A 22,165-nucleotide genomic window follows, 5' to 3' on the forward strand; every position below is an offset into this window, starting at 1 on the left:
GAAGGAAGGAAGGAAGGAAGGAAGGAAGGAAGGAAGGAAGGAAGGAACCAGTACAAATTCTAGCCCTAAGATGGGAATAAAACAGGAGTTTTCATCATGAAAACAGATGCTGAGCTAAAAAAAAAAACAAAACCCAAAGCCGAGGCATTCTTGGTGATTTTTTTTTCTGCTTTCTCTTCCAAAGACTTCATCTCTATTTCTTGTTCTTGGTGGTTCTGGTTCAGCACCATGTCTGTTTCTCTATATTTTTTATCCCTGCTCAGCTCTAAGTGTCCCATAGCTTAGTCCATCTGATATGTTCCAGAGACCCTCTTTCAGCCCTCAGGGAAGCTTGCCCTCTGGTACCACCTCTGACTCCCCACTTTTGGTCCAGGTCCCTCCCACCTATGACTCAACTTCAAAGGAGTCTGAGTTCAGTTGTCCTGTCCAATTAGGTAAGTAAAGCCTCCCTGTGCAGAATTTTTCTGAAACTGTGGAAAAGTTAAAGAGCTGGGGAGCTCCCAGGCCGTTCTGGAGGACCCATGCTGCCTGCATCCAGATCACTTTAGGACTTGGTCAAAAGCCTGGCTGGTTGTATTAAAAAGGCAGGTGTGGCTTTGCACATAATCTCCAATTCTACAGGTTCAAAGGTTAAACACATCAGGTAGAGTGTGGTAGCCAAATTCACTTCTGATTTCTTTCATGAAGATCTTGGTGGGCTTGGATAAGTTCTTTCAGTTTAGTCAAGCTCCATTTACTTGGTCAAACATGGGCCTAGCAAGTGTGTACCACACGGTTGGCTTTAGAATGAAATCAGATAATCTGTATGAAAGTTGAACGATATTATAGGAAGCCAGGCCAGGCACAGAGGGAACTAGCTCAGATAAGAAAGCTCACACTAGACCGATTGGTAGCCCAGAATATCCATAGGTCATTTAAAAGAGAAGAGACACTTGCAAAGATAACCCTGGTTGCCCCAGTCAACTGGGCAGGACACTCTCTGCCCAAAAGAAGGACAGCCAAAAATTCCCTGACAAGCATGATGGCTCAACAAAGAGACCACTGTTTGATCTGGATGGCCACTGTCATTTAGTTATTGTAGGAGCCTGATGACTCATCTGCTTTCTAGGAATTTCCTGGCCAAAATGCAGGTCAGGCCACACTGCCCACTGCACTAGACAGCGATGGATGTCAATGGACAGATTCCTGTCTCAGGTTTTGATTTTTTCAAAGTCTCCCTCCCATCATTATTCACCCATTTCACAGACTCACAGTGAAGTCTTAACGAGGACCAGAAAGTGGAGGAAGTGGTCAGAATGCAAAAGTAAACAAGTCCGGATCTGCCCACTGACATCTTTAATACGGTAAACGAGTTTGAGTTTGGAAGACTGACTACCCAGCCATCACGCCCACTGGCTGTGCTCCATGTTATAACACAGAGGCAGGAAATACTGCAGAAAAGGAAGCATGCTGCCTATGCAGGAGCATAGGGAAGGGCTCCTAGACACAGTGTTCACCATACATCCTCCCCCCCCCACCGGAATGGCAGGCATATTTGGTTCCTTGCATCCTGGCTACACCTTGACACCTTGAGTGACCTTGGGTGTTTCCTTAGTCCCCACAAGCAATGTATCTACAAAGTATCCCTTGGGCTGGGCTTGCAGACAATTCATTTTTTCATTTATTCAACAGATATTTGTTGAGTCCCTACTATGTACCAAAACAACTTCATTTCACCTTCCCAGAGGCACTTCCAACAGTGCTTTGCTGAAGTACCCCTATATTGACTCCATCAAATCTCAGAGCTTCTGTTTTGTCTTAGAGAGATGGAAGGACAACTCAGGACTAGGACAGTCTAGCACAAGATGTCTTGGGGGGGAAAAAGCCTCTTGGAATCAGGAAAGGACTCCCACTTGGTGGATTCCTACACAGCTTTCAGAGGTTTCCCGTTGCATCTGGGTCCATGGGACCCACAACCCTGCCCCTAAAGGCATCTGGGAGTCTAAGCACTGCCCTCGGCTCTGCTACATTGGTTCCTGGAAAGGATGGAATAGAGAGTTGCTGGCTTTCAAAACACCACTCCTAAATTTGCTGTAGGTCCAATTTCTTTAGTTTCTTTACGATGGTGTTTCTGAGCCTCGTGGTGTCTCTGATGGTTCCGAGCATACTGCATTCACTGCACAGAGACAGATTTCACAATGATTTAAGGTCGAGGACAGAGCTGGAAACCAAGACTCCGCCTCGGCTCCAAGTACTTCAAGGCCCTCAGGGCCTCCAGGCACCATTCATACCCTTTCCCAGGGTGCTCAGAGGTCTACTGTCCCCAACCTTCAAAGCAAGAGCCACAGAGCCCAATCTCTCAGGTGGCTTCAATGGTGTCCATTGTCCAAGAGGCTGTGTGGCTTGACCCCCAGCCCCAAAAGTAGCAGGACAGCAGTCTCAGAGAGGAATCTGCCTGCTGCCCCTCCTCTGCCAACTGCCTTGGGGGAGTCTGTGGGGTAGTGGCCCCACTGAATGTGACCTATTGTCTTCAGGTGGATTTAGGAAGTGCCAAGCTCCCATCAAACAGCCCTGCTCCCCAGGTAAAACAAAAAAAGGGCTGTTCATTTGGGACCTTTCCCCCCTTATCTCCTTTTCCTATCTCCTTAGGCTTAGCTCTGGTGTAGTGTTCAAAACCACTTCCCGTCAGAGCCAATCAGAAGCCGGGTCTCCCTCGTGGCCCTGAGGTGAAGTTATTTATAAACGCCTCCCTGGATTATTTGAGCAGAGCCCTTTCACACACCTCAGGAACACCTCTCTGCTGCCCGCTGCCCAGACACACCTGCAGCCCTGCCCAGCCGGCTCTGCTCACCCAGAGGTAAGCCCCACCCAGCCCAACCCACCCAAGGGCTGGGGGTTATCCAGAGAAGAGGGCAGGCCCCAGGGGTACCCTCAGAAGAGAGATGACGGGGTGGGGGCTTACGAACCTGAGTACAAATGGAAAGGACATTCTGAACCAGATCCTATGAGCAGCCCTCCAGTTCTTGCCCTATGTGGAGCGGACCATAAAGACCTCAGCTGCTAGGGTGAGTTTCGCTGGAAGAATACACAGAATGGACTCTGTGTTGGAGGAGCTCAGTGACACCCAGTCAGAGTCGGGCAAAACAAGGCCTTCCAGGAAAAGGAGCCTGGATCTTCCTGGGTCTCTTAAACAGGCACCTACGCTCTCCACTTCTTTTCAAATCCTGGAAGCAGAGAGCTCTTGATGTATCTGGCAGTGGCTGTGTCCCTGTCCTTCCCTCACTTATTTCCCCCAGTTCAGGCTACTCTGCATGAACTCTATGAACTCCTATTTGGTCCCTGTTGCTTCTGTGAAGCTGAAAGAGGTAGCTGGAGAGGAAGATAAAAAGCTGAAGGCAAGTGAGGGACCAGCTCTTCGTGGTGCAGCATCAGAAGGGTCTGGGCCAGTACAGAGGTGATGAGCCAGACTTACAGGCACCCAGATCCTGAACCTCCCAGCCCACAGTTCTAAGAGGTCCCAAGGCATCCTTAGACAGTGTCTCTACTTCTGGAAATTAGCCCAGAGGCTCTCCAAGCTGGGCCAAACAAATCTTTTATCATCGCAATGTCAACTATTCGGTTGGGCTTAGGCCTGTTAGGAGAGAGTACCTGGAGGACACCAGCTTTAAGGATGTGCCCCTTAAAGTGGCAAAGCCTTCCTCACCCTGAAATAAGACAGATAGAGAGAGAAATTTCTCCCTACATGGTTTTACCCAAAGATAATCCTCTCCCAGAGCCCCTGCAGCCCCCAGCAGGCTCTCAGAACCTGGCCAGAGCCTGCTTGTCCTGCACATGAAGACCAGCACATACCAGAACCAAATACTACCAGGCTTTCTGGCTCCTCCCGGGGTCTGTCCTGCTCTGTGGCTTACTCTAAGAAATCCTGAAGCAAAGTCCGACCCTTTATCTCTTAGTACTCAGGGGCTTCCAGCAGAGTGACATATAATCTGTATCTAGTGAGAGTGTCTCAAACTCTATAAAATAACCTTTAGAGGCCACCATTCATGAGCCAAATTATGGAATGTGTTGTGGTCATGACTTGAAAGATATAATCCTCCAGGGGAGGTCAGATTTCACTCAGTGCTACCTGTGGGTTTGACCTATAGTCTTGGATTCACTGGTCTCTTAGGGAACTTCTAGGAATCTTATTCTGTCTGTGTCCTTCCAGGGACCTTGTGACCTTGTGCAGGTCTCACTGTTAGACACTGTTCAGCACCTCACCTTACACCCTCTGCTGGAACTTAGCCCCAGTTCATCTATTCTCAACAGGGAAGGCAGCTGGGCCAGTGGGCCTGGAGATAAGGAATGGAGGCTTGAGTCTCCCACCCAACAGTGAGTCCCCTTCAAAGGATGTAGTCCCAGAACAGCCAGAGAGTCAACTTTTGTCTTGGTTATATCTTCCTTTACAGTAGAGAGGACATCAGCCTGGGGCTAGAAGGGGACTATAGGCACCAGAAACACAGTGACATTTGGAAGAAAGAGCATTTCAAATGCCTTAGGGATACATAGCCTCCTAGAGCCTCCCTCTGCACACCAGGCCTCAGTCTTCAACCAGGACTCCAGCCTTCTCTCCCGTTGCCAGCTTATATCCCCACTCTAGCCAGACAGACGCTGCCTTTCTTAGGATACTTACCTCAGATGAGGAAGGCAAGGGGAAAGTCCTTGGAGCCAAGGGGACCTCAAGGTGGCCTTTCCTCTCCCCAGAACATAGCCATCAGACAGGTAGTCCTGTGATAAGGAGGCTGCCAAGCTAGGTCTGCTCCAGTGTCTGGCAAGGTGTGTCAAGGAACAACTCCCAGGCACCCTTCCCCCAGCCGGGGCTTAGGAAGGAAGTCACTCTAGGCTACAGTGACAGGGTCACGTCCAGATGTGACAGAAATCCAGAGGCAGGCGCTCACCTTTCTGTTCCCCAATGTCCCTCCTCCTACAGAAAAGAGTATTAGGGCCTGTGACTGGAGCATAGGAACAAGTAGGAAAGGGGGGGCCAGAAAGACAAGTGAACAGTGCTAGAAAGAGAACCTTCCAGAGACAGTCATAAAAAATAACGGCCAGGATCAACTGCTTCCCCAGGCCTGACACCCCACCGCTCATCCCCTTAGGCATCATGCTGAGCCCACCCCTAAACAAGCACTCCAAGGGGATCCACAGATCTAGTTGGACATAGGGAGGAGACCCAATGAGATTTCCTTTGTTGGAACGCATCTGGGGGAGGCCTCACAGAATCCATCTGTCACTTTCTCCCTTTCCCCAGCTCCTCAGCTGTACACTGTCCCGAGATTCCTCCAGCGCCAGGTTGACCTCATTCCTTCCCAGGTTTAGGAATTGTCCTTGTAACCACTTGTCTCTCTTTCCTCTCTCTCTCTCTCTCTCTCTCTCTCTCTCTCTCTCTCTCTCTCTCTCTGTGTGTGTGTGTGTGTGTATGTGTGTGTGTGTGTGTATCTGTCTGTCTGTCTGTCTCTCTCTGTCTGTCTCTCTGTCTCTGTGTGTGTGTGTGTCTGTCTGTCTGTGTATGTGTGTCTGTCTGTCTCTGTCTCTGTGTGTGTGTGTGTCTGTCTGTCTGTGTATGTGTGTCTGTCTGTCTCTCTCTGTGTCTCTCTGTCTCTCTCTCTGTCTCTCTGTGTGTGTCTCTCTCTCTCTCTCTTTCTCTCCCTCCCTTCTTCCCTCCCTCTCTTTCCTTCCCTTTCTCTCCCTCTCTAACCCTCCTAAGTCCTAAAGAGCCCACCTCTAGCTCTTCAGGATGCCCTCCCTCTTTTCTCCAGTGAGAGTCACCTTTCTGATCCTCAGTACTGTCACATGGCACTTGAAGTCCATCCAAGTTGAGGGGCTAACGCTGTGATAGGGTGGGGCCCAATACACAACAATGATCGATGACTGCAAACACTTGACCCACCTGGGCTGTGTATTCAACTAGGGATAACACATCTCTCTGATACCCCTCTCACTGTCTTTCTCACTTTTTGTTGTTATTTTAGAGATTTAAATTTCATTTTATGTGTATGAGGGGGCCAGGTGGTGGTGGCACACTCCTGTAATCCCAGCACTTGGGAGGCAGAGACAGGCAGATTTCTGAGTTCGAGACCAGAGTCTACAGAGTGAGTTCCAGGACAGCCAGAACTGCACAGAGAAACCCTGTCTCGAAAAAAAAAAAATGTGTATGAGGGGTTTGCCTGTACGTACGTACGTATGTATGTATGTATGTATGTATGTATGAATACAGTGTGTGTGTGCATGTGTGTGGTACCTACAGAGGCAGAAGAGGCTGTCAGATTCCCTGGAACTGGAGTTAGGGATGGGCATAAGCCACCATGTGGATGCTGGGAACTGAGCCTCAGACCTCTGCACATGCTCTTAACCCTGAAGCCATCCCTCCAGCCTTCTGGTTCCTCTCTCACCTCCTTACCCAACCCAAATTGGAAGGCTCTCTTAGTGCTCTGAGAACCCCTTAAGCCCTTCTACAAAAGGTTGAAGTTTCCCCACCATGATAATACATCCTTTTCCCTTCAGCCGCTGCTCCAAGGCCTGAAGGGTTGGCTGAGATTGAGGGGACCGTCCCTGCTATGCTCACCCCTTCCTGAAAACAGAAAGTATGAGGAAGGTGCCTCTTTTTCAGGAGCCAGGGATGCCCCTGAGCCTTCCCTGGCAACTCAGTCTGCCACTGTGCTAGACAAGCTGAGGCCAGGGTAAGAAGCAGAACACAGGGAGCATCCTCAAGAGGAGAAACAGAACCCAGAAGTCTGGTCTGAGCAGAGCTCATCAGAGAGCATGTGTCAGTGTTGTCCCTGGGGGTCCCATCGCCCCTTCCTTCATAGGCATTTGAATAGTTGTCAGAGGCCTAGTTCACACAAATCTGCTTTTCCTCATGACTCAGTTTCTTCATTCACAAAATAAAAGAATTGGACCAGCACCATCCTCAAGTCCCCTTCTAGCCAGAACTTCCTGACCTCACCCAACTGCTTGCTTCTCCTTTCTATAATCAGGTTTATGAAAAGCCCTGGTTCCCCACAATGTCCGGGTCCTGGAAGAGGAGAGGTGTACAGGAAAGCAGCAGGTGGTGTTACCAAACGCAAAGGGACTTTTTCCTTCTGTGAGCCTGTGTCACTGGGGACTCCCAGAGTTCAGGATATAGGGAAGCCTTGCCAGGAGAGGCAGAGACCATGCTGAGTCACCCATCCAGTACCTTCTGAAGGGCTCGCACACACCCCCCATCCCTTTCCTCCCTCCCTTTCCTGGACAGGCAGCCAGGAATGGCTGAAGCCCACTACAGTACCTAGGCCAGAATAGCCATGGAGGAGAACATAGGGGAAGAGTAGTCACCCTAGGCAGGGGTAGTGGGAAAGGTTTCTGGATGGGAGTGAGGGAGGAATTCTAGCAGGCCTCAAGGACAGGCAGCAATGAGTCAGAGCACTGGGGGTTAGGTGGAACTCTGGAAGAGAGACCCAAGCCTGTTTGGGGTGAACCACCTGCCTGTATGGGGCAGAAGGACCAGCCAACTGGATCATCTAACAGAAGGCCGAAAAGAGGAGCCTGGGCTTGGGCCTCCTGGCAGTGACTGAGATTTCCGAGCGGGACATAAGTGCCGCGTGGAAGATGAGAGCGGTGGCCAAGAAATCAGCTAAGAATGCTGCTTGAATGAAGTGAGACCCCGGAGAGTGGGGGCAGGGCGAAGTCAATACACAAGCAGGAAGAGAAAAAGAAAAAAGACGGAAGTAGCAGTAGGACTGGTGAACAAACTGAATGTGGAGACTGAGGGATGGAGGCAAGTGACAGGAAAGGAGTGACTGAGCAAACAGGGAAGCTGATCAGGGATCTGGAATAGTAGCATGAGATATCCCAGCCTGAAAGTGTGCTAGAACAGGTAGCCTTTAAAAATAGCCTGGGACAATCCTTCAGCCCACCTCGCCCTACAGGCTGGGACAGGAACAAGATCTCCCATTCTTCTAAGTGACTCTGCTTTTTGTCAGTCAGCTCACCTTGAAATATTTGGCCAGTTCTTTTGGTCCATTCAGTGGCCTGGGACATGCTCTTCATACTGCAAGCATCCCTGAAGCCAGGCCTGGCACTATGGGCTCCTTTGGGGCATCAGACTCCTTACCCTCTGCTTCCAATGAGCCTATCAAGCAAGCTAGCTAGGAAGCCGGCCCCTGGCAGACCCCAGGGAGGTTGGGAGGAAGAATGAAGCCATGCTGCCCCATGGAGCATGAAGACTGGATGCTGGAGAATCATCTCCCATAAGGAAGAAAGCATCCTCCCGTCTTAATAATAATAATCACTGTCGTTGCCACCTGCTGGGAACCTAAGAAACCGGAGCCTCACACACAGAGCTCGCTTAATCCCCACAACAACTGTCGGGACTGTTATTATCCCCACTTATGGGATGAAGAAACTGCACCTATGAACCCAGGTCACTCTGCCTCTAAAGCTTAGGCTGGTTTCTTGAAGCCACTTTGAGTTTCTCCCACTACACGTCTCACATACCACCGCCCTTACTCATTTCTGCCCAGGTCTCCTCCAAAACCCCATTGGTTGATTCACTCAACAAGCATTTGCTAGGTACTAAATACCAGGCAAGCAGCTGGCCAGGGGTTCTGTGGGTAGGTTCATCCACCCATCTTACCCTCTGGTGGGTATCACCGTGGGGTTTCACTAACAGTCCAACCTGCCAGTCCAAAGGAAGGCTTTCTCTGCCCACAGACCAAAGGGTTGGGTACATCAATCAACTGCAACACAACTTCCTTAACCAAGACACTCAGGTTGTTGTCCTTCTTTGCCTTTTCCTTAATTCCTTCTTGGCCATCACACTTACGTCCCTGTGAAGTAAGGAGCCCACCCCACTCTGCTGATGAGGGGTTGGAGGCGCAGAGACAAAATACATCCCTTCCTTCTTTCCAGCATAGCCAGAACCAGTCTCAGATCTCTGGATTTTCATCTCTTTCTAGTGTTCTCTTCCAAAAAAGCAAACACACTAACCCACTCCCTGAGGCCTTCACCTAGGAAGTCTGGCAGGGTGGGTCCCTCTGGGGTTACACATCTTCAACCCTATCTTCAAACCTTTTGTGGTTACAGCCACCCCAGATTCCCTGGGGACCTCTCAAGTGGGGGCCTCCCTCAAACTCATCTACCTCCTCCCCTGAGGGCCTCCACACAGCTTTAATGATTCTCACAGGGAACTCCTCTGGGCCCCAAGGGCCCTGGCACCAAGCTCTGCCCTGCTCAGCTCCTGGAACATCAGTGAAGTTACGCAAAGAGTGAGGAGGAGAGAAGCACTCATACACAAGGGTGGGGGAGAGGCTGGGCACAGGAAGCTGTGGGAGAGAGCCAAAACCGACCATCCAGACTTCCCCAAGCACACCATTGTCCTTCCTGGGGAAACCTGTTGGTGAAGTTGTAGGCAGACAGTCTTATCCAACAGAGGTCCTCCTAAGGTCACGTTGGCCATCCCCCTGCCTCTAGGCAGGCTGTTGTCCCATTTGTTTCAAGCTAACTGGCTGGATGATATGAGCCCTTCTGGCAGGGTAACAGAGGCCTGGGGCAAGAAGCAGTTTGTGGAGCCATCCTGGGCTAAGGGGACTAGGATTAACGTATTGGAAACCAGCTGTGACCTTTGTCCTTGTACTCCCACCTTCTCTCTACCTGGTGTTCAGCGGGAGTGACAGTGATGTCACAGGTGTGGAGTGCCAGCCACGTGCTGGGTGCCAAGCAAAACAGCCAGGGCGAGTGTGTGTATCATCAGTACCTGAGAAGGAAGGCCACCGAAAGAAGTGAGTCTGGCGGAAAGACTTGACAGAGGAAGGGAGGCACCTTGCTGGATAGGGGCGGGAAGACTGGAATAAATCTCTGTTGCAGTGAGGACCAGAGAGAAGAGGCCCCAGCTGGCACTGAGAAGGGATGCCCCTCACCTTTCCACACTCTGCTTCTCCCAAAGCTTGTCAATGTTCCAGACATGAGCCAGCCCAGGCCCCGCTACGTGGTAGACAGAGCTGCGTACTCTCTCTCCCTCTTCGATGATGAGTTTGAGAAGAAGGACCGCGTCTATCCGGTGGGAGAGAAACTTCGCAACACTTTCAGGTAATGTGGCTCCTGGACCAGTCCCCAAGGGGTTAGGAAAGTCCTGGTGGAGGGAAGATTCTGAACCCTGAAGATTAGAACCTGCAAGCTCCTCTACTCTGAGATCCATAGGGAGGATGGAGAGGAGAACAAGATCTGCTAGCTGTTTCAGAGGATTGTAGGGTGTCTCTATCCCCTGCTCCGGGTTTCCTGCAGTTCTAATCCTCCCACACCTCTCTTTGGTCCTCAGAGCACCTGCAGATGGGTGTGCTACAACATGGAGTGGGAATGGACATGTGAGCTTCTCCCCCATGCCCCATTCCTTGTGTATCAAAGGCTACCCCAGGCACCATCTTCCCATGCCTCATCACCTCTTGCATAGCCCTTCTTCCATCTGGTTCAAAGAATTCCTAGAGGAGGCCCTAAATTCCTAGGCTGTACTGAAAGGAGCCTCACCAGCCTTCAGGATCCCTAAACTCTGGTGGTGGTTTATGCAACACTTCCCCAAAGGAAGTAGCTGTACACAATGGCCCATATCCATACCCCAGAAGCCTGGACCACGGGCTCCGTCCTCTCACTCCCCTTCCCCCCACTCCTCTTCCCCTCCTCCTCCTCCTCCTCTGTCCCCAGACTTCTGGCAAACCTCACATTCCCTTGCTCCCTTGGGGAAACAGCTGATTCAGTTACTTGGATTGAGGTCACTGGCAGTAGCTAAAGTGGAGCCACAGGTGGAACTGGTTGAGGCCAGGGGAATCACCCACTGGAGTCTTTACTAAAAATCCTAGTTCAGCCCTGCCTCTCCTGGGAGGCTCCACCTCTGCTCAGTGACACTCAAGAGCTGTGTGTCCAGTGTCTGAGCCCTGTCCCCAAAACTATGCTCCCCAGACAGATGGGCTCAGCCAGTCTTTGTGTCCTATGAGATGACATTTAGGTTGTTTGCATGCTAGAGGGATGGAGGATCTGATGTTTTCCTGAAGAATAGGGATGATTAAAACTCTAGAGAGGCAGAAACTAACAGTTCCCATGACGTTGGCACAAGAGCCTTGAACAAGTGTCTTACATATAGGCAGTGCTCCAAAAAATACTGGTTGAATGAATGGATGAATGAATGAATGTCTAGAGAGGTAATCTCTCCCTCCAATTCTGTCCTGACCTCTGAGGCTTCTGTATAAGTCGTCTGGCATCTCTTTCCAGCACCATCTTCAGACTTCAGATTGCTTTACCTGACATATGGCAGAGGTGCGGGAAGGCTGGGCATTGGGTTGTATTCCTTTCCCAGCCAACTGTCTACCGGTGAGTCCAGTTTTCTCTGCCATAAGCCAACCTGACAGAGCGCCTGCAGGACTGTTGCCTCCTAGCTAAGGCTTTCTGTATGCATCAAGCTGTTCACCATGTCTTGGCTGCAAGAAGCACCACAAGCCACAGAAGAGGCGGAGCTGACAGAGGGGCTGCTGCAGATGCCGTTCTACAGAATATTTAATCGGGACCAAAAAAAATCTGCCTATACTTTCCAGGATACAAAGCATTGTCTGTGTTGGTTTCAGACTTGGGTGACATCCAGGGCCCCAGTGTCAGGGAAACTATTGTTGAGCAACAGCAAAGAGTAAAGATTGGTGCGGGGCAGGAACGGAAGCCTAATCAGACCGTGAGTCACCGGAGGGACCCAGAGCATTTGCCTTCCCTCACCTGGGAGAAGAAAAGCAACCCCCCACCCCAAGTCATCAATCCACTGGCTGTCACCCTTGGGTTTGTAAGCCCTTGTTCCGGCTACTCATGAGTTTCCATGAAAGGATCTCAGGGTGTTCCACAAACAGAGAAGAGATCGATACTCCTCACCCTGTTGGCCAAGGAATGGCTCTCCCATCTTTTCACTCTGATGCTTTGCCAGGGGTGAACGCCCATGCTAGACTCACCATAGGTAGAGGAAACCAGGTTGGCAGAGTGCACCTCACGGGGACAACAGAGTTTACCTGTTTTTGAGAAGTTTAAAGAGAAAAGGACTTAACACCTCAAGAAGGCTGAATACCATAGTTTGCGGTCAAAGCCTCATAGATTCCCAATTGGAGAGCCAACAGTGATGCCCAGGGTTTGTTGCCGGACTTTCGGGTTTAAAGCACAGCTTTCCCTCTTTGACATCCTGCAGCGTAGGATGTGTGCTCAGGATACTGACTGCACTGAGATTGGGTGAACCAAATGACAGCAATGTTAGCGTCTCTCTGCAATCTGCTGTCTTCTGCAGGTGCTCCTCAGCCAAGTTCAAAGCCATTGTGTTTGGGCTGTTGCCTGTGCTCTCCTGGCTCCCCAAGTACAAGATCAAAGACTACATCGTCCCTGACTTGCTGGGTGGACTCAGTGGGGGGTGCATCCAGGTCCCACAAGGTGAGAGTGCCCTCAGAGAGGCCTAGCTGGCCACTCCCTCCTGTTCTTTCCCATCTCTCCCTCCCCAACCCCATTCTGTGAACATCCCCCCTCCTGTGAACCAGACGCTCTCCAGAGCTAAGCATCACTCTTCTCTGCCTCCTGCAGGCATGGCATTTGCATTGCTGGCCAATCTTCCTGCTGTCAACGGTCTCTACTCCTCCTTCTTCCCCCTCCTGACCTACTTCTTCTTAGGGGGTATACATCAGATGGTTCCAGGTAAGGTCTCTCCCCTCTGACAAGCACAATGACTTGGACCCCAGAGACTCAGGGCATGGTGAAGGAGGCTCAGTTTCCACCTTCATTCTCTTGGAATTGATGTTGATCCGATCTGAAAGGATGGTCACTGCATCCCATCCGAGGTCCTCGATGGCCTTGGAGAAATCACTACACCCATGTAAGGTCTCAGCACAGACTGTTCCATCTCCCTCTCAGGAAGGAGAGCAAAGCGTGACAGAACAAGATATGCCATATGCTATGCAGCCCAAACAGATTCAAGAAATGGCTACTCCTGGCAGGGATATTTGGAGTTGTCTAGTGGCGAGTGAGATGGAGCAAAAGAGCCTGGACATGGGGCTAGTTTCTGGTCCAGGCTCTGCTGCTTGCATTTGGAGTTGGTGTCCAGCGAGATAATGTTGACAAGGATATATATGATCTGGGGAAGTATCTGTGGCAGCTTACAGATGGCTTCTGATAGAGAGTTTTGCGGACAGAGCCCAATGTAGGGAGTCATTCAAAAGGGCTGGTACACGTTCCTGGGCTGGACCCCTAGACCAGTACCGTGGGTGCGCTGCAAACTTCTGACTTTTGCTGACTGGGTGGGGCACCACAGGTACCTTTGCCGTTATCAGCATCCTGGTGGGTAACATCTGTCTGCAGCTGGCCCCAGAGTCGAAATTCCAGATCTTCAACACCACCACCAATGAGACCTACGTGGACACAGCGGCCATGGAGGCAGAAAGGCTGCATGTGTCTGCGACACTTGCCTGCCTGACTGCTGTCATCCAGGTGAGCCGAATAGTCACCCTATCAGTGACTGCACCTCAGAAAGTGGCAGATCACCTTAAGGCTACCTCAAACCCCGCAGTGTGCTGTTAAGGTTGATTTAGAGCTCCGTTGTCCTCCCTATCCTAGGGCCTAAAGGAACTTAAAAGTAGCTTAGAGTCCCCCCCACCCACCCACTCGTCCCCATGCATCCGATGGAACTATCTTAGCATAAAGTCGGCACAGAACATTTCAGATGCCCCTTAGAGAAACTCTGATCTCAGCCAGCATCGCTCCTGCCCCTCGGGCCTCCTCTACCCCAGTCCCCACCCCGGGTGTGCTGCATAAGCCGACCATCTAACCAGAAGGACAAGGGGTTCCTCTAGTGTGGATGAAAAAATGTAGTGTGCAAGTTCACGGCCACTCCAGAGAGGACCAGTCACTCTCTCATCGCTCACCTAATGTTTTCTGGTGGCTTTGCTCTGCCAGGAATTGAGCTAAGCCCTGAGGATACAAAGATAAGTTTAAAAAAAAAAAAAGGCCCAGTGCACAAGTGGCTCCAAGCGGGACAGAGGAAGTGACCTTGTCAATAGATAAATTTGTGTGCTATGGCAAGATAAGGGACACAGCAGAGCCATGAACAAGTGGCTGTGGGGACCTAGGAAAGTCCTCAAAGAGGAGGGGACATTTGACCTGAAACAGCAGGGACGGGTTCACTGGTCCCTAAATAAACAGGCACAAAGGCTACACCAGGCTGAGGAAACAGCACCCAAGAGCATGGAGGCCCAAAACAGTGCAGCCTGGCCAGGCAGGGGACAGCAAGGAGTTTAGTGTGGTTCAAAGGCAGGAGGTTAAAGAAAGTTAGAAAGGCAGGCAGGGGCCCAATAATAAAGTCAGTGATCTGTCCCTTAGGGAGCAGCTTGGGTCCTATTAGCTACAGAAAGATGGTATGTGGGTAGGCAGGGATTCTGCAGAGGACCTGGCAGAGTGGTGGCTGTGGAGAAGGAGATGGTGGAGGAAGGAAGAAAGATTTTGCCAAGAGCATTGACTTGTGGTAAGCCGTGCGTGGGAGGTGAAGCAGTGTGTCTCTTGAGTTTTCGGTTGGGCAACAGGTGGCACTGGAGGAGGGCCACATTTATTTTAAGATGAAGGAACTGGAGCCAGCTTGGTGACATGACAGAGAGGCTGTGTACTGAGGAGACCTAGGTCTGGTGGCAGGCACCCATGTCATAGTGAGTGGCAGGGAAAGGTTACACAGGCCTCTTCTCCCTGAGTCCCTACTGTCTCTGAGGTACATGAGGCTCCAGGCCGGGCTGTGTGTCAGGCAAGAATCAGAACAGATGACCCATCATGGACTGTCTGCTTTCTTCCTTCCAGATGGCCTTGGGCTTCATGCAGTTTGGCTTTGTTGCTATCTACCTCTCAGAATCCTTTATCCGGGGCTTCATGACAGCCGCTGGCCTGCAGATTCTGATCTCTGTGCTCAAGTACATCTTTGGTCTGACCATCCCCTCCTATACAGGCCCTGGCTCCATCGTCTTTGTAAGTCTAGAAACACCCTCCAGGGAGGGGCAGGGTTGGAGCAGAGTTCACATCCTTCGGAGGTTGTGAACTATTCATCCCGATAGCTGGCTGGACCACTGAGAGGTTCCCAATGGGTTCTCCTTGTGGAAAAGGGATCTAACAGAGATTCTCGTGCACTCGCTGGGGTTCTCTGTGGTCAATCCCTGCAGAAAAGGAGACCCCCATTCCAGTGCCTCAACTCCTTTACCTGGAAAGCCCTTCTTTTTTAGTTTAAACCCTTGATAAGGAAAATAAGTCATCTTCAAGTTCCCCACTCTAACATCAAGTGGACCATAACCCCCTGTAACTGTAGCTCTAGGCAATCTGACACCCTCTTCTTGCCTCCACAGGCACCTGCACACATGTGCCACACACTTACACACACACACACACTAAATATAAGAAAGTATGCTATCCTAGCATTCGCTCCTAACGCACCCTGTGGGAGAGGGTAGTTGGAGATGGGATGGTATTCACAACCTGGGTTGTGTTCTGCCTTTGCATGTCTCCAGCGGCATCTCTCCCCTGGGCCAGGCACCCAAGGGCAGGGCAGTATGGAAAGAAAGGATGAGAGCTTGTGATGCTCTCTCCCCTAGACCTTCATTGACATTTGCAAAAACCTCCCCCACACCAACATCGCCTCGCTCATCTTTGCCCTGGTCAGCGGTGTCTTCCTGGTGCTGGTGAAGGAACTCAACGCTCGGTATATGCACAAGATCCACTTCCCCATCCCTACGGAGATGATCGTGGTGAGGATCTTGGCTGTCTGGAGATGGGGTTTTGAGGGTCAGGATGGGGGGAGGCTGTGAGCAAAGGAGCCCTTGTCCATCCCTCTACCCACTCCATTGGCAGCCAGTGGGGCCAGAAGTCACACGTGAATGTGCTCTATGGCCACTGTGTGACCCCTGTGTGACTCCTGGGGCTGTGTCGTACACACAGTCCCCCCCAAGGAGGCAAGGCAGTGGGGTCTGGGAAAAGATATAGGAAAGAGGCCCGACCTAGCCCCAACTAAGAGCCAATATCCGTTCTTCACTTTACAGGTGGTAGTTGCAACAGCTATCTCTGGGAGCTGCAAGATGCCAAAAAAATATCACATGCAGATTGTGGGGGAGATCCGACAAGGGTAAGTCCAGATCACTCAGTGGTCAATGGCACCCCATTCTCCAACAGAGATGGGGAGGACATGAACAGCTCTAAAGTTCATTAGAAACTATATGGCCCTGACTCAGAAAAGCCACATAACCAGCCCATACTGGCCACTTTATGAAAAGTGGGTCTTAAGGGAGGCAACCTTCCCCAGCGCCCATAAGTTTCATGTACTGAATACAGTCAAACAAGTCCCTCTCCCATCACTTTTCTGCAATGCACATTCTCTGTCCCTGCAGAAAGGTAGCCACTAAGATCAACTAAAGTCTTTAAGCATGCATGCTGGGCCCAGGAAGATCAGGGCAAAGCTTGCCCCACAGAGCTGCAACAGGGGAGGGAGGAGGCAAAATCTTATAGTACCAGAGGTCTATGGGTCTAAACACTAGTGTGCACAAAGAGTTCAGAATCTGGGCACAATGAAGCTCTCCCATCTGCCGGCTTATTGACCTGGAGAAGTTAGGTCTCTTAAGCCCTGGCTTCCTCCTTTAAAAGCCAAGCTCAGTAGAATCTGCCCTCTGATTATAATGAGATCACATGGGACAAGTCGTACAAGTAAGACCCTGGTATACAGAGGGATCTCGGCTCCCCTCCTTCTCACACCTCTGGGCCCTGCCTCTTCTGGATCCTTGGCAGGTTTCCCACTCCAGTGGCACCGATGGTTTCGCAGTGGAAGGACATGGTGGGCACAGCCTTCTCCCTGGCAATTGTGGGCTATGTCATCAATCTGGCTATGGGCAGGACCCTGGCCAGCAAGCATGGCTATGACGTGGATTCTAACCAGGTATCTATCTCCAGCTGCTCCTGTCAGGGCTCAGGTGTATGGGCCCACAGAATCCTATTAATGACAGCTAAGAAGGTTGGGGGAATGACTCAGTGGTAGAGCTAGCATACAAGAGGTTCTGGGCTACACCCCAGCCCCTCACAAAGGGCAGGAGAAGATGTCTTGAGTCTCTCTGCTGATGTGAAGCAGTCAGGGTTAGAGACTAGACCTAAGAAGTTGACCTCTTGTTTTTAGCTAGCTTTCTTTCTTTCTTTCCTTTTTTCTTTCTTTCTTTCTTTCTCTCTTTCTTTCTTCCTTCCTTGCTTCCTTTCTTTGTATGCAGGGAGTCTTGGGGGAAGGCTTACATATTCATGTATATGCACAGGTGTATGCATATGTATATGCATTCATATACATATAGGTATACATAGGTATATGGAGGCCAGAGCTTACCATCTAATGTCTTCCTCTATCACTTCCCAACCTTTGGGGTGGGGAGGGGACAGAGTCTCTCACTGAACTAGAGCTCACTGACTGGCTATATTGTCTAGCCCTTAAGCTCTGAGAATCCTCCTTTCTCAGCCTCCTCAGCATTGGGATTCCATGTTTAATTTTTTACATGGGAGCTGGAGGTCTGAACCCTGGGTCCTCATGCCCATCCTGCAAGTATTTTACCTGCTGAACCATCTTCCCAGCCCTGAGGCTAGCCTTTTGAGTGCTAGCGTGTGGTTGTATAGCATTATGGTCACTTCCTAACCATAGGCCCCTGGCCCTCCTCACACAGCTGACTGACCACATCTCAGTCCTACTCCCCGCCAACCGACCCTGCCGTCTCTCCACAGGAGATGATTGCCCTGGGCTGTAGCAACTTCTTCGGCTCCTTCTTCAAGATCCACGTCATTTGCTGCGCTCTCTCTGTCACACTGGCTGTGGATGGGGCTGGAGGGAAGTCCCAGGTGAGCCTTGCCTCAGGGGACTGGGGTAGGAGTGGAAATAGAGTGACTGTCCCCAAGATGTCCAGGTGCTATGGGCATCCCATCCAAGTCACGAGACCCCCAAACCCGCTCACTCCAGCTCTTCCCCTGACTAGGTGGCAAGCTTGTGTGTGTCTCTGGTGGTGATGATCACCATGTTGGTCCTGGGATCCTATCTGTACCCTCTCCCCAAGGTAAGAGCCCAACTGAGAGCGGGGGACAGTGACAGCAAAACAATCCCTATGAGTGGTAGTAGTGCTTGGCCGGCCATCTCTGTCACACTTGATGTCCGTTACCCTACGAAGTAAATGATGTAGATTTTATTCCCCCATTGTATGGGTGAGGGAGACTGAGGCTCACTATGCCTTGTCAGTGAGACAGCTGCTGTGTAGGATTGATTTCACTGAGTGTGACTGGTTTCAACCTCTGGTTTTCTGGGAGTTTTGTCCCTAGGCTGGAGACTAGAAGACAAGGTATCTGGTACTTCAGGGCACCCTCCGAGCCTCTCACAAAGATGTTAAGATGTGAGCCATTCAGGGATGGAGGAAGAGGGGAAATGTAAAGTAAAGCTGTGCCCAGAACCAAGTGTATGGCTCAAGAGGCTTCGCTTTCCAATCCTGAGGTTGAGGTAGAGTTTGGAGAAAGAGTCCTGGAACTCTAGCCATGTCCTGCCGGACTCCAGGGTCAGGCATGTGTAGGAAGGCCAGGATGAAGGGGATACCTCAAATGACGTGTCGCGATGTTCTGCTTCTCCAGGCTGTGCTCGGTGCCCTGATAGCTGTCAACCTCAAGAACTCCCTCAAGCAACTCACTGACCCCTACTACCTCTGGAGGAAGAGTAAGCTGGACTGTGTAAGTATGGGGTGCTCCTGCCCTCCTGTAGCCTGCAGCTCTAGCCTGACGGAGAGCCCTTTTGTCTGCTGTTCCCTAGTCCCCAGGGCTTGAGAAGGGCTTGAGTGTGCAGAGACACTCTTTGTTCAACCACTCCCTGGCTCTGTAGCCAATAGCAAATTCCATCACTTCCCTGAACCTCAGCTTCCGCATCTCTGAAGCAGACATGTGCTCTCTCAACTTTGGGATGGCTTATGAAGAAGATGGGCTCATACTAGCAAACTGCGTGTGGTCTGCGTTACGTGCAGGATCAACAAAACTTAGTATCTGTTACTTTTATCATTTACTGTGCCCCCTCCCATTTAAAAAAATTATTCTGTGAAAAAAAAAAAAAGCTTAGGCTCTAAAGCAGAAGACCAGGATCCTGAGCAAGTTTCTAGACTTCTCTAGGGTTCTACTTCCTCATCTGTTTGTGGGATGAACTTGTGTTCTGCCTTATACACTGGCTCTGAGGTTAAATGAATCACAATGGGAAAGCACCATACTACGTAAACATCCTTCGAGTATGACTTCATACTGCAGCTGTGCCTTCACAGGCAGGACTGATAAAAGCTCCAGCGTATTGACAATGCTGTCTTGTTTCCACTTAAGCCCACCTACCGTAGCCCAGAAATTTACTGAACCCAATTGAGGATGACCAAAGTCAGGCTCAGAATGGTTCAGTGAATACAACATCAAAGGCAATGGAAGAAGCAAGTGCCAGGGTCTAGCTGGAAGCTCCCTGCTGGGCTCCAGACTTCTGGGCTGCCCTGCCTCTAGAAGGCAAAGGCTTGCCTGCACCATGTAGGGAAGAAAGACTTTAAAGTCAGGAAATGTGTGATCCCTTTGGGAGATTCCCAGTGAGTTAGGGAGATAGGAAGAAACTAAATGTTCTAATTCCCAGCCCAAGGATCTGCTTTTACCACAAAGCACCCATCTCTTGGCTTTGGCCATAGTCCCTTGTAACAGCCATATGATGCCATAATATTTGATCTTCACTGAGCTTCTACTGAAATTCCCAACAGAGGCTGACTCCTTGAATAGCATTTCTCAACCTGGGGGTCCTGACCCCTGTTGGGGATCGAGTGACCCTCTCACAGAGGTCACATATTAGATATCCCATATATCATATGTTTACACTGTGATTACCATCATATGCATCATCATCATACATTATATATCAGATGATATCAGTAGCAAAATTATAGCTCTAAAGAAGCAACAAAGTAATTTTACGGTAGGGGGTCACCACGACATGAGGAACTGTACTAGAAGTTTGCAGATTTGCAAGGTTGAGAACCACAGCTTTAGAGCCATTTAGCAGCTCCTGAAGGCCCTTGAGAGAGAATGCACCCAACCAGGAGAACTGCCTCACACTTTCTGTTCAGGAGCTGAGCTCCCACCAAAGCATGGGCACCTCACTGTTAGACAGGAAGAGAGCTCACATCAATAACACACTGCCAGGCTAGGACCGATGACTCTCTGAGGCCCTGGTCTTCTTGTAGAGTGGACTTCATTTTCCCTTGTGTGGTCTAGGAAACTGGCTCGCCAGTTGAACCAGGCACCCGCTCTTCTTACTCTTCTCACGTGACCTCTCTGCTCACACTTCTGAATTCTATTAAAATAGAAGGCTAGATTTCTAGTTCTGAAACTAGACCAAGGACTAGGGTGGGGTAGTAGTGGAGCGCAATGGTAAGGTACTTGTCTAGTATATGAGGCCCAGTATCTAATCCCCAGCTCTGGGGAAAAAAAAAAAAAGGTCACAAGTTGCACTCAGTGTAAGAGAAACAGGCAAACAAACTGAAGCACCAGTACGTGACTCACTGAAAAAATGAAGCAAGAGCAGAAGAAGTGATCTGAGTTGGGCAGGCCGACAAGGACCTTGACTAATCCCAGAAGACTTCCTGAAGGAGGCAGTTTTTCTCCCCAGGCTGCCTTTTGACATCTCTCTCCTCACAGTGTGTCTGGGTGGTGAGCTTCCTTTCCTCGTTCTTCCTGAGCCTGCCCTACGGTGTCGCAGTGGGCGTGGCCTTCTCCATCCTGGTTGTGATCTTCCAGACCCAGTTGTAAGTGACAACCTTGTCCCAGCCAGGCACAGTATGGGGTTGCTGGACCAGACTGCAAGGGGACTCCCATGCCAAGCCTTAGCATAGCACACTGTATCCTCTGCCTTCTGGGCCCATCGCGGGGACATGCTACCAGACCTCAGAAGTACCTCATAGCCCAGCCAGGACAGTGGGCACACTAAGTTACCTAATTTCTGTACCCTAAACCTCAAAGCAAACCAGCATGGTTTCAGAGAACTGGGGATGAGCCGGGAGCAGACAAGGAAGAGTGAGTGAGACCCACCAACCCTCCAGAAACACTGTGAGAACTTCAGCCCAAATGGGGCCCTACCCAAGGGAACACAAGGTCAGGGGATGGGCTCTGTGCTCTTCCTCCAAAAGAAGCCATCAGCACAGGCAAGGCCTCTGCAGAGGAGGTTAGGGGGGTATGGGCAAGGACGGCACTGAGTGTTGGAGAAACTTTGTCTTTCTTCTTGTAAACTCAGAACCAAAGATGCAATGGTTTCTCACATACATACTCTTCTGCCTTCTCCCCTGAGCCCCACTCTGGGCCACTTCAAGATATACCTAGTGGTAGACCAGCCACAGACAACCAGGCCCAGGTCCCCAAGGCAGAAAAACTAACTGGTTTTCCCATCCCCACTCCAGCATCTCTCTACCCTGTTAGCATCCTTACTCCCCTCCCTCTTCTTCTTCCTCTAGTCGAAATGGCTCCACACTGGCCCAGGTCATGGACACGGACATCTATGTGAACCCCAAGACATACAACAGGGTACGTGATCCAAGTTTAGAACCTCCCTCCTTCACTCTGTCCCCCTCCCCAAGATCTATCTGTGACCTGAGCTCAGTCTCCCTGTCACAGGTCCAGGAAGTTGAGGGAGTTAAGATTGTCACTTACTGCTCCCCTCTCTACTTTGCCAACTCAGAGATCTTCAGGCAAAAAGTCATTGCCAAGGTAAGCCTCCATCCTTGCTGACCAGAAGGGCTGAAGAGAGAGTGACCAGAAGATGGAAGCACAAAGGGGCTAGGAGCCAAGGGCAGGCCATCCCACAAAGTACAGGTCGAGATTGCTGTTGGCCCTCTCCCCACAGACAGGTATGGACCCCCAGAAAGTATTACTGGCCAAGCAGAAATATCTCCGGAAGCAGGAGAAGAGGACAGCGATGCCCACACAGCAGAGAAAGTCTCTCTTCATGAAAACCAAGGTGAACTGAGGCCTAGACCAGCTCCATGCCCATTCTTATCTTGACCCTGGCTCCTCGCCTGCAGCACCTTGAGAGGGAGGCAGGAAGTGTCTGGGAGCACCTGCTGGGAGCGCTGAT

At 50.6% G+C, this 22,165-nt stretch overlaps 1 protein-coding gene across 1 annotated transcript in view; it reads left to right on the plus strand.

The window, feature by feature from the left end:
- The first annotated feature begins 2,746 nt into the window (after positions 1 to 2,746).
- Slc26a9 (solute carrier family 26 member 9) overlaps positions 2,747 to 22,165 on the plus strand; it is a 25,908-nt gene continuing 6,489 nt past the window's right edge. The window contains exons 1-16 of the mRNA XM_028764738.1: positions 2,747 to 2,836; positions 9,941 to 10,083; positions 12,302 to 12,441; positions 12,589 to 12,699; positions 13,313 to 13,488; positions 14,842 to 15,006; positions 15,624 to 15,776; positions 16,068 to 16,150; positions 16,807 to 16,954; positions 17,776 to 17,889; positions 18,024 to 18,101; positions 18,664 to 18,759; positions 20,737 to 20,843; positions 21,546 to 21,615; positions 21,706 to 21,798; positions 21,935 to 22,048. Of these exons, the coding sequence (XP_028620571.1) occupies positions 9,959 to 10,083; positions 12,302 to 12,441; positions 12,589 to 12,699; positions 13,313 to 13,488; positions 14,842 to 15,006; positions 15,624 to 15,776; positions 16,068 to 16,150; positions 16,807 to 16,954; positions 17,776 to 17,889; positions 18,024 to 18,101; positions 18,664 to 18,759; positions 20,737 to 20,843; positions 21,546 to 21,615; positions 21,706 to 21,798; positions 21,935 to 22,048 (1,773 nt within the window). The 5' untranslated portion in view covers positions 2,747 to 2,836; positions 9,941 to 9,958. The remainder of the gene's footprint in view (positions 2,837 to 9,940; positions 10,084 to 12,301; positions 12,442 to 12,588; positions 12,700 to 13,312; positions 13,489 to 14,841; positions 15,007 to 15,623; positions 15,777 to 16,067; positions 16,151 to 16,806; positions 16,955 to 17,775; positions 17,890 to 18,023; positions 18,102 to 18,663; positions 18,760 to 20,736; positions 20,844 to 21,545; positions 21,616 to 21,705; positions 21,799 to 21,934; positions 22,049 to 22,165) is intronic.

The sequence above is a fragment of the Grammomys surdaster genome, unplaced genomic scaffold (genome assembly GCF_004785775.1).
Source record: "Grammomys surdaster isolate TR1022 unplaced genomic scaffold, NIH_TR_1.0 145, whole genome shotgun sequence".
Lineage (NCBI taxonomy): Eukaryota > Metazoa > Chordata > Mammalia > Rodentia > Muridae > Grammomys > Grammomys surdaster.